General features: G+C 53.9%; 1 protein-coding gene across 2 annotated transcripts; it reads left to right on the forward strand.

Moving 5' to 3' along the window:
- The first annotated feature begins 372 nt into the window (after nt 1-372).
- CXCL12 (C-X-C motif chemokine ligand 12) lies at nt 373-15,416 on the forward strand. 2 transcript variants are annotated; one of them, XM_027062576.2, is made up of 4 exons: nt 373-530; nt 4,577-4,694; nt 6,804-6,890; nt 12,153-15,416. In XM_027062576.2, the coding sequence occupies exons 1-4, from the start codon at nt 470-472 to the stop codon at nt 12,166-12,168; spliced, it is 282 nt and encodes a 93-aa protein (XP_026918377.1). In that variant the 5' UTR covers nt 373-469; the 3' UTR covers nt 12,169-15,416. The 2 variants fall into 2 exon arrangements, with proteins under 2 accessions (XP_026918377.1, XP_026918376.1); XM_027062575.2 differs by lacking the exon at nt 12,153-15,416 and adding an exon at nt 9,561-12,146.
- The last annotated feature ends 1,430 nt before the right edge of the window (nt 15,417-16,846 follow it).

The raw sequence follows: 16,846 nt of genomic DNA on the forward strand, positions 1-16,846 counted from the left end.
GGCCTCGGCACACATCGACTCGTTTGGTTCTCTTTGGTCCCTCTTCAGTTCCCGCCTCTGGGACTCCATCTCTCCACCTGCTCAGTGGGCACAATAACCAGCGTTTAGCCGAGCCTCCCTGCGCGGCTGCGTTCCTCGCTGCAGGTCGAGCCCTACGGAGCAGGGCCCAGCGGAGAGGAGAAGGTCAGAGGCCCAGGCACACCGCAGCCCCTGGAGCATCCCGGGCGCGGAGAGGGCGGGAGGGGACGGGACGGGCGGCGGTGTGGGAGGGGGACGCGCGCCGGAGCCCCCCGCGGCCTCCCGGCGGCAGCTCCAGGCCCGCCCCTCGCCGCGCGCCCCGCCCCGCCCCGCCCCGCCCCGCTCTCGCCTCTAAAGTGCCCGGCGCGCGCCTCCCGCCGCCGCACTTTCACTCTCCGCCGCCGCGTTCGCGCCGAGTGCCGCCTGCGTCCGCCCGCCGTCCGCCGGTGCCATGGATGCCAAGGTCGTCGCCGTGCTGGCCCTCGTGCTGGCTGCGCTCTGCCTCAGCGACGGTGAGTGCGCTCGGCTCCTCTGCCCATGCCCGCCCCGCCCCGCGCTAACCTAGCTCGCGCCGCCTGGCACCGGGGAGGTCGAGGCAGGCCCCCTTCGCGGGGCGCGCCGCTCGAAGCCCCGAGCGGAGCAGCCACCACCCTCCCTGAAGCTTCGCACTCCGCATGTGGGCTCGGGGTCCCGAACGGTGGGCGGCCGCCAGACCCGAGCGGCTGCCCGGGGTCGGACCGGACAGGATAACTGGCTGGGAGCGCGCCAGGGGGTTGGGGAGTGGAGCGGGGTCGGGAGCCTTCGGCGCCGGGCTCTGTCCCCCCTCATCCCACCCCTCACCCCCACCCAGCCAGTGTCGTCCAGCGCGCGACTCGGTGTCTCCAAGCAGAGGGACTCCGAGGCCCCGCTGCGCCGGGTGCTGGAGAGGCGTGTGCGAGACAGCGCGTCGCGAAGCGGGTCTCGCATCGCGGCGCGCTCGTGGTGGCGGTGCGGTCGGGTGCTGCTGTGCGGCGTCCCCTTTAGGCGAGGCTGGCCCTCTCTCTGCACCCACCCTAGCTCGGTTTCGCGGGCGAGCCAAACAGAGCAGCTGTCGGGTTTGCGCCACCCGCGCGGTCGCGCTTCTGCACAGCTCCGCGGTCCGCAACGACGCGGCTAACCCGGGCGCGCGTCCAGCCGCTGCTTCCTTGGCCTCTTCCCGGGGTCACCGAAGAGAGGCCCAGGGGCCGCCGGGGTGGCTCGTGCCCCTCCCCTGTCCCCCAAACACACCTGCAGACAGGCGCCTTTGTCACCGGCCAAGCCATCGCTCTTCCCTCAGAATGAGCGCTGCAACAAAGTTCAATCGCCAAGGCCTTAGGCCACTGGGAAAGGTGGTGTCCTGTTTCACTGGGAGAGGGAGAGAGCTTTTTTTTTTTTTTTTTTTTCCTTCTGAAGCTTAAGAGAAACCTCGCTGTCCTGTCACAGGACACCACTGCTGCAAAACAAAATAAACTGTTGGCTTGAAACACACGAAACAAGCCGTGTTAGTCAGGCCACGCTGTCCTTTCTTGGCTGCGAAGTTGCCAACAAAGCCTGCACAGGCTTGAAGGACACTTGGTGTGTTCCGTGGGGCAGCTGTGGGGCCTGAGCGCCTGCAGCCCTAGGCTGGGCTCCAGCCGCTCGCTGACCCTTTGCATCGTCCCAGGCAGTGGCCTGGGAGCCGGTGTGGGTAAGGTGGGCATGACTGCAGCCTCCAGGCAAGAGGGCCAGGGCTAACAGGAGTTCATAGCTGACTGCCTGGAAAGTGTTCTTTAAACGTGTGGCAGGCAAGTTGCTGGACAGAGCTGCAGAGGGACTGGATGGAAGGCAATTTAGATTTTACCTCCTAAGCCAAAAGAAAAAGTATGTGAGGCTGAGTCTCCTTGCCGAAGCCCTGGGTCGTGGGGGACACTCTGGCTTGAGCATTAACAGTTTGAGTGTCTGGTGAGAGTGGGGGTGTCATTCTGTGCCTCTCAGGGAAATGGTGCTTCCCCAAGCTGTCCCACTCCCCTGGGGAACTGCAGAAAGGACAGGAATGCAGGGACCCAGGTGTAGCTGGCCTGGAGGGAGCACAGAGGGAGCAGGGGCCCCCACTGACAGACTCATCTTGGCCCTGGGAAGGGTTGGTTGTTTGTCCCTCTGAGTTGCCCTCTTAGCAGCCAAGTGGCCAGATCAGGGTCTCGGGCTCTAGGTCTGTCTGGTTCTCCTTGCATGTATAGGCTTGAATGTACCTCTTGACCTCCTGGAGCCTGTGGACCTATACAGACTTCAGAACTGCACTTGGAGATACCCTTGTTCAGGGTCAGGCTCACTCTCCTGCCCTCCCTCCACCTGACTTCAGCCATGCAGCTGGGCCCCTAGATGCCCTGGACTTCCAGGGGTTATATGCATCCAGGCCAGGCTCCATTCCGAGGCCCGGTTGGAGAGGCTGGCCAGGGCTCCTGTCTCTGCATTGCAGTGGAAGATTCTCTTGGAACTGCTCCTGAACAGAGCCAAGTTCACCGGGTCCCAAACCGGTAACATCTAGGCCAATCAGGTGTCAGGCCTATATGCAGAGTCACATCCAAACCAGTTGGAAAAGTTAGTAATGTTGACAAAAAGCTGGAGGAGAGGACCCCAGGTGAGTTCTCTAGTAAGAGTCTTGGGCGCTCTATCCCTTTAAAAAACCTATTGAAATTCCCCACTTGATAGACAGGCAACTGGGTCCTGGGAGCAGGAATAAGAATTGCCTTTGAAGGAAATGGATAATCCCAGGGGGTAAAAGGGGGGAAAGGAGAGAAGAGAAAGCCTGTGTTTTGAGCTCTGATTCAGCTCTGATTTCTGGCCTGATCTCCACTACTTGGTTAGTGGAGCCAGAAAAGCTTCCCAGACATGGGAGAGCAGCAGCCCCCACCAGCAGCCCCCCACCGGCTAAAGCACTCACACTGTGTCCCTTTCAGCCTGCTGCGCTGGGGTTGGGACCCTTCCTGTGTCACCACCCAGCCCCAGTTCCCCAGTCCCTAGCCAGCTCAGGAGGACACATGAGCATTCCAGGGAGACTGGAGACAGGACACTCCGAGGGAGAGACTTTGGCTTCTCCTTTACCCAGACCACCTAGCCCCCAGCCCCGGGATGGCTTTCCCAGGCGATCTGGTTACAGGGCAGCATGCGCAGTATGGTAACATGTGCTACACCCAGCATCTACCACAGGGATTGGGTGTAGTTGCTGAAAGCCAGGCCCCAGCAGTGACTTTCTGGAGTCAGTTCGGGTATACATTTGAAGGCTGCTCCAGGGACCCTTCCAGGGCCCTGAGTCACTGAGCACCCTGAAGTCAGGCTTTCTCCTTACTGGAGTTTAAGGATTCGACTTTGATCCTAGGGGGCCGGGTGGTCTGCTTTTCCCCTGACTGGGCTAAATAGGCTGCTGTTTGCAGGCCATGCCATCTCTCAACTGAACACAGCTTCTGGAAAAATTAAGTCCCTTACAAGGTGTCCTGCAGCTTCCCCAGGTCTCTTGCCCCAAAATGCAGAACTTCAGAACCACCGGGAGGCCTCTAGGAGCTCTGTAAACAGGGAAACTTTTTTTTTTTTTTTTTTAATCTCTGGACTAAATATTCTCAGACATACATTTAATCCCTGATGAAAGGATCCACAAATTCAAATAATTTGGGGTATTAAGTAGGGCTTGGATAAAATCTGCAGAAAAGAAAAAAAAAACCCACAAAGATCCCAGCCCCCCAGGGCTTGCAATTCTAGACTTAGAGGGTGAGTGGTGGGTTCTGCAGGAGCCCTTTGCTTATTTAAACTAATGAGTGTCAATTATGGCATTTTGCAAATTGGTGAATTGGCAAACAAAGAGGTAATACAACCCAGGAGGCTGGAGCATCCCTGCACAATGAAAGCCACTTCTGACTCCAGTCCTGATAATCTCCCTGCCTTCAGGGGAGTGCCTAGGAGAAGGTGGACCCTTGGCCTGCCCTCTGGGGACTCCCAGGTAGGAAGCCTGCCAGGATTCTTTTGTGGTTGCCTGGGTTTAAGGTGAATGTGAGGAGAGAAGATTGCAGGTGGGGGAGGGCAGCATTCCCAGGGGAACCCCTGCTTCTGGAGCCTTCTGCTTCCCTCTCCTCCTTCTCTGAGGGAGAGGAGGGGGAGGGGGGTGGGGGTGGGGGTGGGGGGAGGCTTTTCTAGTTGGCCCTGGAAGAGTTTATTTTGCAAAGAATAACTGGGAACCCCAGTACCTTGGACTGAAATGGTTGTCTCCTGGGATTAATATATTTTAAGACACCGAGCAGGGGGCTTCTTTTAATTCCCCTGCCCCCTAGGATCCAGCTCTCTGAAGGTCCATTTGCCCTCTGGCCCTATGGAGGCTCGGGCCTTCGCCCACCCAGAGCTCACTGTGCTGCCCAAGAGGTCTTAGCAAGGATGCACCCGTGACCCATCCCATAGCTCTGGATCCTGACATCATTCCACCACCTTAACCCTTGGCCGCAGACACATCCACACATATATCCCCAAGGTCTGGCAGGATCATAACAAACTGCGTTGCTTCCATCACCTCTTCTAGGGAAACCGGTCAGCCTGAGCTACAGATGTCCTTGCCGATTCTTCGAGAGCCACGTTGCCAGAGCCAACGTCAAGCATCTCAAAATCCTCAACACTCCGAACTGTGCCCTTCAGATCGTGTAAGTTTCAACATCATCTTCCAGGAGTGTTGCCTCTAATGGGCATAGTAGCACCTAGCTCAAAACTTGTAAACGCTGGAGAGCCAACACATGCTGAGCCACCAGCCTTGAACTTGGCATAATTAGAGGCAGCTGTGATCACCACCAGGCCTGTGAGTAAGCTGGAGTTTCAAAAGCCACTCTTACCCTTGGCACCCCGCTGTGCCCCTAGCCGTTCTTGTTTCTTTTTTTCCAAGTTTCCTCCTTTAGCACAGGAAATGGCAGTACAGTTGGGTGCCTCCAGACTAGAGAAACACGGGCTTCACCAGAGTTTCCTCTGAAGTCCAGTAAATTAGCCAGCCCTTTGCTAAGAACTGTTGTCTGTCCTGCCAGTCTCCAGGCTTTGGTGATCTAAATCCATCCTTTATCACACAGCAAAATCTCACGAGACCCAAATTCAGGCCAAGCCTCTAACCATTGGGTGAAACTCAACATTTTCAGCTCACTTAACAGCGTTTTCTCCCACACAACCCACGAGTTTTTGCTTTGCTGGCGTTGAGGGCAGCTGTTGATATTTGATTTCATTCACGTGCGGAACGAGGCAGACTGAAGTGACACCTATACAACACACAAAAATCGCTCGCCTGGGCTGCAGGAGGCGGGGCGAGGTTCGGGAAGAGAGCCGCCCGCGCCATTCATTGCTTGGCCCTCGGGTGCTCAGACGCACCCATGCTTGCACACAGCGCCTTGTGGTCATGTGGCTAGACGCCGAGGTGCTGAGGCTCACGGTCTCTCGTGGGGAGCTCACCTCCCGGAAAGCCCCAGTGCTGAGAACGGGGCGGGGGCACAGCAGTTGGAATGAAGGCTGCAACTGCCAGAAGCCTTTTCCACCCTGATACCAACTGTTTTTAAGTTTGGTTTTGTCTTTTTTTGCTAGCCTTTGCTGCCTCGGACGTGTTTGTCATTTACAGGATGTTTTAGACCCACTAGAAGATGGATGTTTTTTTCACTTACTTTCTTAAAATCAATACTGCCTCCCCTTTGAGAAGTGTTGTATCAGACATTGAATTTAGCGCCATAGACCTGCTTTGCGGTTCAGGTTACACAGGTCCACCTGCTAGGAATGCACCTTGAAGCTGAAGAAGCCAGACATGATTCGCTGGTCTGGGCAAACACAGGATTAATTCATAAGCAGTGGCAGCCAAATTCAAACTCCTTGCTCTGAACCGCACTCTTCCTCCGCGTATGTCAGTCACTTAACAGGCAGACTGCGTGACGCCCGGCGGTGTCCCCAAGCCACTGTGCTGGCCTTAGTTGTCCACACAGAGCCGTGTGTGGCTGGGCAGGGAGTCCTCAGGCTGCTTGAGATTGCCTGGTACCCAGGGCTTTAGGGAGGGGGATCTGGAGAGGGAAGTGTGAGTGGGGCAGAGACCTGGGAGGAAGATGCCCTTTGAATTTGTAAAAAAACAAATGTGACCATGGGACGTTGAGGGAACCTATAAACCCTCTCTGGAAACCATTTTCTGGCAAACTACCTGCACCGTCCCTCCCCCACTGCCCTGTCACCTCTCTTCCCCAGACTACCGCAGTACCTCTTTGCAGGCCTCCTACCTCCAGGCTTACTCTTAAGTCTGTCCACCACGTACTTTCAAGATGATCCATCCAAATAAGAATCAGCCTTTATCGCTTTCCAACGTAAGCCCTCACGATCTTACAGAGAAAGTCCCACTCTTTTGCCCTTTACACCTGGCCGCCCGCTTCTTCCTCCACATCCTCTAAGCAGGTGCCCCTTTGGTGCCTTTGCTCTTGCTTTTCTCTCCCCCTTGATTTCACTTGCCCAGCTCCCTCTCCTCCTTCAAAGGCCAACTCAGATGTTCCCTGCGGTGCATTCTCCCTGGATTCCCCTGGAAAGCCTCTTCTCGCCTTCCCCTAGCTCTGCGGCAGGACTTGCCACAATGCTAGGAACATGTGTCCCCGGCACACCCTGAGTTCCTCCCGAACCCGAGCCCGCCGAGTGGGACACGTGGCACCGGGGAGGGCCCTGACGCGAGTGTCAGAGGAGCAGGTGCCCAGATCCCAGCGGCGCCTTCTCCGTTCAGCCACACACTGTCGCCTCTTCTGTTTTGGCAGGGCGAGGCTGAAGAACAACAATAGACAAGTGTGCATTGACCCGAAATTGAAGTGGATTCAGGAATACCTGGAGAAAGCTTTAAACAAGTAAGCACAACAGCCAAAAAGGACTTTCCGGTAGACCCACTTGAGGAAAGCTAAGACCCGTGTGGCAGATGGAAGGGCAAGGTTGGGGGAGGAAGGCCTGCATGGGGGGGGACCAGGCGTGCCTTGGGGGTAGCGCACTGACCTGGGAACAGGCTTGAGGTCGGCCCGGCACGTAGACACCCGCATTTATAGCCTATGGTACGATACCGCAGCTTATGTCCACCCGAGCCCCATACCCTTGCGCACTGGCTGTTCTATAACTGGGGTTTTTCTAAGAAATCCTATTGTACCAGCAGCATTTCCCGCTGTCGGTTCTCTCGTAATCCTCATAATCACATCATTCCCATTATCTTTTTTTTTAATCAATGATGACTTCACGATCTGTATTTGGTTTGTTGTGGAGCTTTTCTTCCTTTGCCCCTGGGGCATCTGGGCACAGTCAGGTGACAGGCCAAGCATGGAGCTCAGAAAAGCGTCCTTCCTCCAGACTCAGAGGAAGACCGTGGGCGGCTCCCGCAGTGGGTGCCCGTCCTAGAACGACAGCCCAAGGTGACCCTCTGATACTGACCGGTGCTAGGCCACGGCCACCACCTCCACCCTCTCCTTCCAGCTCAGTGATCGGATCTGTAGGCTCCATGTAGAGGCTACTGTCGCTGGGGACTGTGCTCAGAAACCCTGTCCCGGTCATTCCCAGGCCTCTCCCTGCCTCCAGCAGCATGCTTTTATCTTGCTCTGCTTCCCATTTCTGTACATGCTCAGTGGGAGGAGAGGGATTGCTGGGGCCCCCGCCCTGCAGCCCTCTCCTCTCTTCACCCTCCCCTCCTGCTCAGGCCCTCTGTGAGAATCTTCTTTGGCCTCTGCCTCCAGAACGGGGCTGGCCCTCTCCGGGGGTGGGTGGGAGATCCTGTCTCCGCCTTCCCTGAAAGGCAGGTCTTTGCAGAGTCCGATGCAATTTTCAATCTGAACTTGTTTCGAGGAATTTGGTTCTGGGATTGCCTCCGAAGCTTATATATGCCACGGAGGCTCTGTACACCCTGAGGTGTCTGAAATCCGAAGTGGAAAAACAAATGAATAAATGAGCCTCTTGCCACTAACCCCTCCTCCTGAAACCACAGCATGGTTTCAGGCTCCAATCAGAAATGTTGGCAAGGTGACATTTCCATGGTAAATGTGATCCACAGATGGGCCTAGTGGTATTTGTAACTTTCTGCAAGGCATTTTTTATATATTTTTTGTGCACATTTTTTTATGTTTCTTTAGAAAACAATTGTATTTCAGAATATATTTATAGTCGAACAATTCATATATTTGAAAGTGGAGCCATATGAACGTCAGTAGGTTACCTTTCTCTATCATCTTAAACTACTGGCAATTTGTAAAGAAATATATATGATCTATAAATGTGATTTCAGCTTTTTAATGTTTAGCCACAGTGTATTTTTTCACTTGTACTAAAATTGTATCCAATGTGACATTATATGCACTAGCAATAAAAATGCTAATTGTTTCATGGCATCAGCCTCCTACTGGATGTGGGAATTTCTTTACCTGGAATAAAATCCATTAGTGGTTAGACACGGGGCTCTGATACCTTTCTGGAGTTTATGAAGATAAGGTGGCCTGCTGGTCAGGTGCCTTGAATCTCTCTTGCCGAGTTCACATGTGAGCACGGGCCTGGCTCAGGAGCAAATGAGAGCGGCAACTTAAGTTTTTGAGCCTTTTGGTTTTTTTCTTTCTTTCTTTTTTTTTTTTTAAGCCCAATGGAAACAACAGTGCTAGTTTTCTGAAGAATAATATTTGACTCACTAATTCCTCTTCCCCTTCCTCCTCTTCCTCGGTTCTTCTAACACCCCCACGTAATCTCCAGAGACTCAACTCTCATAATATCCAGCTTTCACATTCTCCCATGTAAAAATCCCATAATTCCAGGCCATGGTTAACAGAAAGCCTGCCCAGGAGCAGGTGGCCTTACCCCATAAATCATTAAATACCATTCAGCTTGAATCATTTTAATGTGACAGTCATGAGCCAGTTGTTCTAATCAAATTCTGCTAACCAGCTCTCTCCCTTGCTCTCCAGAACAATCCCAGTCATTCCCTGGGGGGAGTCCCCCAAGCATCCAGAAAGGAGAAAGTGGCATCAGGCTGCCTTCTTTCTCCTCTCCTGGATGGCCATCTGAATGTTGGGTCTCTGACCTCCAAAGCATGATTCAGTTTGAAGCGCAGGGTTTTTTTAGCTCGAGCAGAGAGTTCAGCTCTGCACTGAGAAGGAAGGAAGGCTGAGCAGATGGGATTGAGGTGAGTTAGAAGGCCAAGTCCAGCCTGGCCCTGGACTTCACACCCTTCACAGCCTATCAGATGTGAGTGCCTTTCCGGGTTGGAAACCTCAGGCCATAACTGGAACCAGGGCCAGGTTGGCAGGTTGGCCATGGCGATAGCCAGGTCACAGATGTTCTGGAAGGCTGGCCAATATTTCTCTTGGAGTCAGGGGGATAATGTCTGCTTTATTTTAAGGAAGTACTGGTGGGCCGTGCTTTGCCCGGGGGCCTCCAGGCCTAAGACAGAAGACAGGGTTGAGACTGATCCCCAGGCCAGCGTGAAATAGTGTGCAGACTGAGACAGACCCCGGTCCCTTTCAACGTCATTAATGGTTCTACTGATTTTATCTAAGGGGGCGCAGAGAAGAAAAAATGGGGAAAAGAGAAAAGATAGGAAAAAAGAAGCGACAGAAGAAGAGAAAGGCTGCCCAGAAAAGGAAAAACTAGTTCTCTGCCACTTCGAGATGGACTGCAGTGCGCGCTGCTCTTGTCTCTCCGGCGCTTTGTAAATTTGCTCTAACCCTCCTCCAGGGCACACGCCTTGCCTTCCGTGCAGGTGCTCAGACCTTCCTCGGAGGAGCCGCGCTCCTCTGGCCACACTGGCTCCCGTGTTTAGGCGCTTTTTAAGGCCCTTCCTGGTCTGCTAAGTTATGAAGAAAGTAGTTGTGCCGAGACTGGGGTTGTGGTCTGGGATGAGGACACTATGCTCAGGACTGTCTCGAGCGGCCCGGGGTCTCCGGCCTTGCCCTGGGCCGCTGAACCCCCACCCGGCCCTCCACTCCCTCTCCCAGAAGGGCCGGTTCACCGGCACACCGGCTCACACACTCACAGCGTGACTTCCTGCTGAGGCCAGAGTGCAGGCCTGGCCCGCACAGGGCCATCTGCTAGCACAGCAGCGGCGCCTCGGCCGGCGAGGGCCTTCTGCTCTCCCCTTGACCACGGCGGGTGCTGCCCGGCACAGCCTTCGTGGGGCCCAGATAGCTATGGCCGTGCCTTTTACAGGTGGTAACTGACTCTTTCCCAAGGGGCCCTCCACCCCTCTGCCACCTGGGGTGGGACTTCTCCAGCACCCCCGTCCTAGCCCTGGGGCTGTGAGAGCGGCTTTACCTCCGAGCAGGGCTGGTTTCCGGACACCGAGGGGGTAGCAGCTCCGCATTCCCAGGGAGCAGCTGTGGAAAATACTTCTCAGGGAGCCTCTTGTCCGGGCAGTTCACTTTATAGATTCTTTAAACGGGTCCCCGATGTGGAGGAACTGTGTGAAGGGCCTGTCCCCACCCACCTGCTGGGACAGTCTCTGTGACCTTGTGCGATTAGGTTCCGGGACACAGCTGCCTCAGTCCTCACTCATGGGAAATATGTGCTTAAAGTGAACATGGTGCTCTAGAAAGCTCTAGAACCTTCCTCATACCACCCGCAGATTTATGTCTAAGATTTTTTGCCAAGTCTCTCTAATCTGGACTGGAAGGAGGGGGATCACATGGGAGAGCAAAACCCAGATTTCAATAGTACTTCGAAAAAGGACACCTCGAATGTCTGGGCTGTGCTCCCCATCCTCCTGTCCCACATAAACACCCCCCCTGCACCCCAGGCCCCTGGTCATGATTCAGTCTGTGGATCCAGAAAGATGAAGTGGTTGGAGCACTGGACAGATGGAATCAGGAGAAGAAAACCCAAGGCGCCCGCCTGTTAGACTCACCTGGAACACTGTGTCCCCTCACGCTTTAGCGTCCTCCTCTGGGATGGCAGCACAGAACCTTGTGGCTATTCCTTTTCCCCATCAAGGAAGTGTCCTGCTAGGGCGCTGCAGCCCAAGTCCTTTTATTCCCCATCCCTCTCCCTTTTATGTGGCTGACTCTCCAACCTGCACCCCTCTCGCCAGCCCTGGGGATGGCAGGCCTGCTCCGGGGTGTACGGGATGCCCTCCCGCTCCCCACCTGCCCTGCCTCCTAAGGCATCAGGATGTTTGCTGGTCTGCCCAGGGCAGCGCAGGCCTGGGCTGGGGCACCTGCGCTGGGGTAGTCCTACCTTTCCTAATCCGCTCAGGAGCCGGTCAGGCCGGCGCCCCATGCTCTCTGTTCCTCGTACAGCAGGAAGGGCACGTCTCTGTGCCTCGAGAGGGGCAGTGGGTCCCTTCTGAAGACCACAGGGGGCTGTTTGCCATCTAGCAATGATGGGTTAAGCTATTGCTGCCCTGAGGCGACAGACTGCTCTCTGCAGTGCTCAGCGAGACAGCGCCTTCCACTCCTGCTGGGGGAGCTGGGACCCTGGGGACTAAGACGGTTGGCCCCGCATTCCGAAAAGCAAACACGCTCCGTTTCTGTCCTCCTGTGACCTCACTGGCCCTGGGCCCTCGCTGTATCTGACAAGCTAATGTAGCGCCAGCCCCGCTGAAGACAGGCGGGGCGGGGCGGGGGATGCTGTGGAAGAGTAGAGCCGGACTCCGTTCTGTTTTGGGTTGAAGCAAGTGAACGGTGCCAGCACCGTCCCGGGGCCAGTCGGGGTGGGGTGGGGGTGAGGAGGTAGATGGAGGTGGTCGGTGGTACCCTGGACGGCCAAGCAGCCTGCTCCGGGCCTGGTGCAGGACTGGGCCACACTGAGGTAAGGGGTTGCCAGCCCTCCATCCCTGCTGGGGCTAAGGCAGTGCGCCCTGCCCTGTCGCGTGACCACCGTGCCTCGCCGGCCGTCTGCGTGCCCTTGTTCGTCCGCCGTACCCCGTGCTGGCTGCGCCCTACTTTCCTCTCCGCTTCCCGTCTTCCATCCATCCCTCCGCTTCAGCCCTGGCTGCCTCTCTCGCCACCCTCCCCCTCCCCAGGGCCTCGGAAAGGAGGCACACGGCCGCGATTTGGAAGTCAGGAGTGGGGGCCCTGCTGCAGCAGGGCTCGGCGTCTTAAGGCTTGCGGCCTGGCCTCCGCCTTAACGGTGTCTCCCTCTGTTCTTGTTAACAGGAGGTTCAAGATGTGAGAGGCGCAGGTTGGGTCAGACGCCTGAGGAAACCTTACAGTAGGAGCCCAGGTCTGAAACCAGTGTTAGGAAGAGCCCGCAGCGGCTCCGCTGCACCTAGGCAGGGCCCGGTACATTTCCGAGGGCTTTGTTTTGCACAGTTTGCCTTTACTATCACCATTTGATTATGTAACAAAATATATGGTGTTTATTCTTCATTTAGTTTGATTATCCAGTGTCGCTGGTGACAGATAGGAACTTAGACTGAGGCCATTATTTTACTTGCTTTGTTATAATATCTTTCCCGTGGAGCCCCTCACCCAGCTAGAGGTTCCTGAGTTTTGTATCTCTCTGAGCTGTGCAGGCTGAGACCCCAGATCATCCTGTTGTGGGACGGAGAGCCCCTGGGACGTATCAGAACCAGGGCAGACCCTCGTGAAGGCTGCCCCGTGCATGGGGGGGGGGGGGGGGGCTGCAGGGTCAAGTTTAGAGAGTCAGACGGGAGCTTCACCCTTCCTCGGAGTGAGAGCTGGGGCCTTCCCCATTGGTGAGCATCGCAGGGCTTCCCCAAGTTGAGGCAGGCAGGGGGATGAGGCCAGGGCAGGGAGAGACGCACCCCTCATCCTGAGCTCTTCCCTACATCCCATCATGCTGTTGTCATTCTCTCTCTCATCCATCATCATGTATCTCCAAGACTGTCTCCATCGCCCTGGAAAAAGACTGTCTCAAGACCAAAGCTTTCATTTAAACTGGGCACCAAGAAGCAAATCAAAATGTCTCTCGTGTCACCCGGTGCTGCAAACACTGTGCACATCTGTGTCTTGTTTGGAATATTGTCCGTTGTCCAATCCTGTGTTCTTGTTCAAAGCCAACGTCCTCGGGGCACGCACTGTCCACCCTTTGGATGCAAAGGCTCAGGGTAAGGAGAGGTCTTTTGACCAGGTTTCTGATTAGGGGTGTGATCCTCTTGGGTGGACAACCTGGGTTTTTCCACTGATCACAAACCCAAGATGGATCCACAGAGCCCAAGGGAATTCGGTGCACAGCAGAGTTGACCCATGAGGAGGCCAGGCCTTTATGCTCCTACAGTTGGTATCTGAGAGCCACGGGGAGTTTTTGCTCCATTGCATCAAGCGCGTGATTGTTTTGGCGAGAACGTGAAAAGAATCCTCAACCCTTTTTTTTTGGTTTTTGAAAAGCTGATCCGTGAAATAATGAGTCCTGGACGTGAAGATTCCTTCCCACCTAAAATCTAACCTCCCCTTTTTCCCCACTTGGCAAGCCCATCATCCACCACCTTGTACAGTGGCGTCTGGACTTCTCCACTGCTGTTACCTTGTGCTTCCAGAACGTCCATCTTGGCTTTCACTCTTAGAAAAGGGGATATTTGGGAAAGTAGGTTAAAACCCTGACGTGTAGGGTGTTTTCCTTTACCGAGACCAGTTTGTAGAGTTGCATTAAACAGTTTAAGTGCAGCAGGTAAGCACTTGAGGGGCTTTTTGCTTGTTGTGTCGTTTCACATTTCATCTTACTAATACTTTGCTTTTGGTTCAGTGTCCCAGCAAACATTTTAAATTAAGAAAATGGAAGAAAAGCGGGGCAAAACAAGGAAATGTATCAGTTGAGAGGACACTGTAAACAACACGCAGAAAGTATATTCTAACAAAATAATCTGGAACTGTAGGTGTTTTTAGATTTAATAATCTTTGTGTTATCGGTAACATGTTAATATTTGCGTAAATATTCCTTTATATCGGATCTTCGTGGTAGAAAGCCAACCCCTCCGCCAAACGAAAATTGGTATCTTCAAATCAGCAATATTATATTGAATAAAATAAAGCACAGGGACCTTTATTAGTTAGAAGGAGTACAGAACTGGTTTCAAAACTGTCTTTTGAAATTAACCTGACACTACAGGGCTCCTGAATAACATGTGAAATGATTGCTTTTCAGTGGGGTAGCCTTTTTCTAAGTCATCCAAGATATTTAAAACTCTCATGGAAAATGTGGAGCCATCTTCTCCTGGAATCCCTGAACCAGAGCCATTAAATCTCTTACTCCAAGAAAATAAACGTGGCCCTGAATCTTGACTACAGTTAAAGAATTGTTTGTTTCTCCCCAACAGGGGGGAAAATAGGTAAGAGTAGAAACTTCTAGGAAAATTATCTGCCTAACAATTACTCCACTTGCAATCTGCTTCTAAGTGGAGGCTGCCCAACTAAAGCAAATGTGCATTTAAATAGTCTATTTGCAAAGGAAAAGGCTCGCCCATCCCCTTTTGCTTTAAAAACAAGTCTAGTGCATCAGTTGATTAGGGGTCACCCAGCTGTTCCTCCTCGTCCAGTGCTGCTCTACCTGACCTTCCCTTGGGCTCCGTGTAACCTCTAAGGCCGTGCTCCCTTGCCAGCCTTTGCATCAGGACCTGGGCAGCTGTGGGGCCGGGGTGGGGACCGGGACCCCCAGAAGTGCTGTGTGTTTATATCTGAATCTGCGCCCTGTGTTGTTTGCACTGTTCTTTGTCCAGCCCCGCCAGGTGCTGAGACCCCAGCGAGGTGGCTCAGGAGTAGGGGAGCAGGTGGGGGGGGGGGCCGTCTGCCGGTGGGCCTGTCCTCCAGAGAAAGGAGGTTCAGCTTTGAGCAGAGGGCCTGAATAGCCAAAGGTTGCAGTTCCCCCTGTGTGAAGACCAGAGAACTTCTAAGCTTTTTCACTGGATCCGATTTGACCTTCCTTTTCTGACTGCTGCCTGATGTTATGGCATGGGCTCCCCACTGGGAGCTCATCACCACCCCCGACCCCGGGCAGGCGGTGTACCCTTCTGCAACTGGATGGGAATTGTGGGGTCCCTGTACACATCTTCCCTGTACCTATCTTCCCTGACCCATTCCCAGGGAGCCCTGTCCCTGGGAAATGCTCCCTGGAAACCTTCAAATCCCCTCAGCAGACCATTGACATTGATTGCCAAGTTGAAAAAAATACCACCCGGGAAACTTGTTAGTCTGCAACCTCGCTGGATTCTCAGTCTCTGAGCAGTGATGGGTTCAGTGTTAAATGTGATAAATACTGTATTTTGTGTTGTTTAAATTACATCTCCCAGATAATGTGAAAATGGTCCAGGAGAAGGCAGCTTCCTGTATGCAGTGTGCTTTTTTTTTTTTAATAACAAATAACAACTCCTTCTGAGAAACAACAATTTCTACTTTGAAGTCATATCAATGAAAAGATGTATATGCACTTACAATTTTTCTAATAAAGACATGTATTCAAACGTAGCGGCCAACAGTTTGGAATTAGTGTTGCCATTTGGAGTTTTCCAGACTTGGTTTTTCTTCCTCAAACCCAACACAGAGGGGTTGTGTAATCCTAGCTGCACTGGTTAGTGGAAAACAGGCCATCGTAATCACGCTAATCATAAGTAAGAATTCTGCGGGCATGCTGGCCTCCGCTGGTCAACTGATCCTTAGTGGGGGGTGGGGAAAGACACTCCGTTTTCTCTGAATGCCCTTGGTTTTGCTGGAATCCTTTCCCACAGGCAAGCCAGTCCTCTACTCCAGAAGAGATGGTTTCCTGCAAGGGCCCTCATATTTGCCTGTCAGCTGGGGGAAGGAAGCCTCCACTTTGTACTTCCCGCGTCTAGTGGAAGACAAGAGCAGCCCATCCCTAAAGGCGCTGCCAAGGACCCAGAATATAACCTGCGTTATTTTCTGTCCTGCCCTGGGGCCCTTCCTGGAAGCTTACTGAATCTCTCCATGGCTGCCTGCCAGCACTGTCCACGATACTGTGACTAGACGGTGAGCCGGATAGGGTTCTGTCCCCACAGAGGTCAGCCTTGCACACTTTCTCTTACGTTCTTTCTCATCTACGGCCAACCACACTGGCAAAGAAGAGCCAGCGCAAAAGCCCCAAATGTCCTCTAGGTCTTCTTGCCCATTGGCCCAGACGTGACCACGTTATCTCTGTGCTCGGAACCGCCCGGTTATTTATAGGGTGAACGTGATACGGTTGCTCAGTTGCAGATGGACTGGAGGAAGAAAGAGGGATTCGAGGAGCCCACGGCAAGAGGCAGCATGGCGTCCTGGGCCGAGCGTGGGTTTGCAGATTTGCAGAGCAGTGCTGGAACCCTGGGCTCTCTGCTCACTCTGTGACTTGAGACACATCACGTGTCCCTGAGTCCCAGCCCTGCAGCTGTAACCCCAGAAGCTTAGTATCCCCAGGAGCTGTGCAGACTAGACATTAGACACGGGTAGTGTATGTTTCCTTCCCTCTCTCCATGTGCTGTTTCCTGGGGGGCACCTGCCTCTACTTAGACCTCCCCAAAGCTCAGATACTGTAAGCGATCTTGAAAGGGGAGCTTCTTCCTCTTAGCTGACAGATGGGGAGAAGCCTCTTGGTTGGGTCTTGTAGGTTCCCTGAATGCCTGTGAGTGCTGGTTCTAGCACACTCCAGGACTCTTCTCCACTGGGAACTAACACCTTCTGGGGTTAAGTATTAAGTATTCGGAATGATGGAGTGTAAAAAAAAGGAAAAAGTCCACGGCCTACCATGTTTCACAGGGCTGACGGCCCCCGACAACATCTGCCCTAAGCCCCGTATTAGGTGGTGTGGATGCCGTGCTCCCTGACTTCATGGAGCCTGAAGTCTCAGGGACTGACTCGCAATTACATGAGCATCTTCAGAATACACGGTAAACGTGTATTACGGG

The sequence above is a fragment of the Acinonyx jubatus genome, chromosome D2, assembly GCF_027475565.1.
Source record: "Acinonyx jubatus isolate Ajub_Pintada_27869175 chromosome D2, VMU_Ajub_asm_v1.0, whole genome shotgun sequence".
NCBI classification, from domain to species: Eukaryota; Metazoa; Chordata; class Mammalia; order Carnivora; family Felidae; genus Acinonyx; species Acinonyx jubatus.

What these genes read in the sequence shown, in the direction of transcription:
- CXCL12 (XM_027062575.2), top strand. Translation starts at nt 470, where the DNA reads ATGGATGCCAAGGTCGTCGCCGTGCTGGCCCTCGTGCTGGCTGCGCTC. An exon ending in TGCGCTCTGCCTCAGCGACG is followed by an intron (nt 531 to 4,576) that starts GTGAGTGCGCTC and finishes CACCTCTTCTAG; the next exon opens with GGAAACCGGTCAGCCTGAGC. An exon ending in AACTGTGCCCTTCAGATCGT is followed by an intron (nt 4,695 to 6,803) that starts GTAAGTTTCAAC and finishes CTGTTTTGGCAG; the next exon opens with GGCGAGGCTGAAGAACAACA.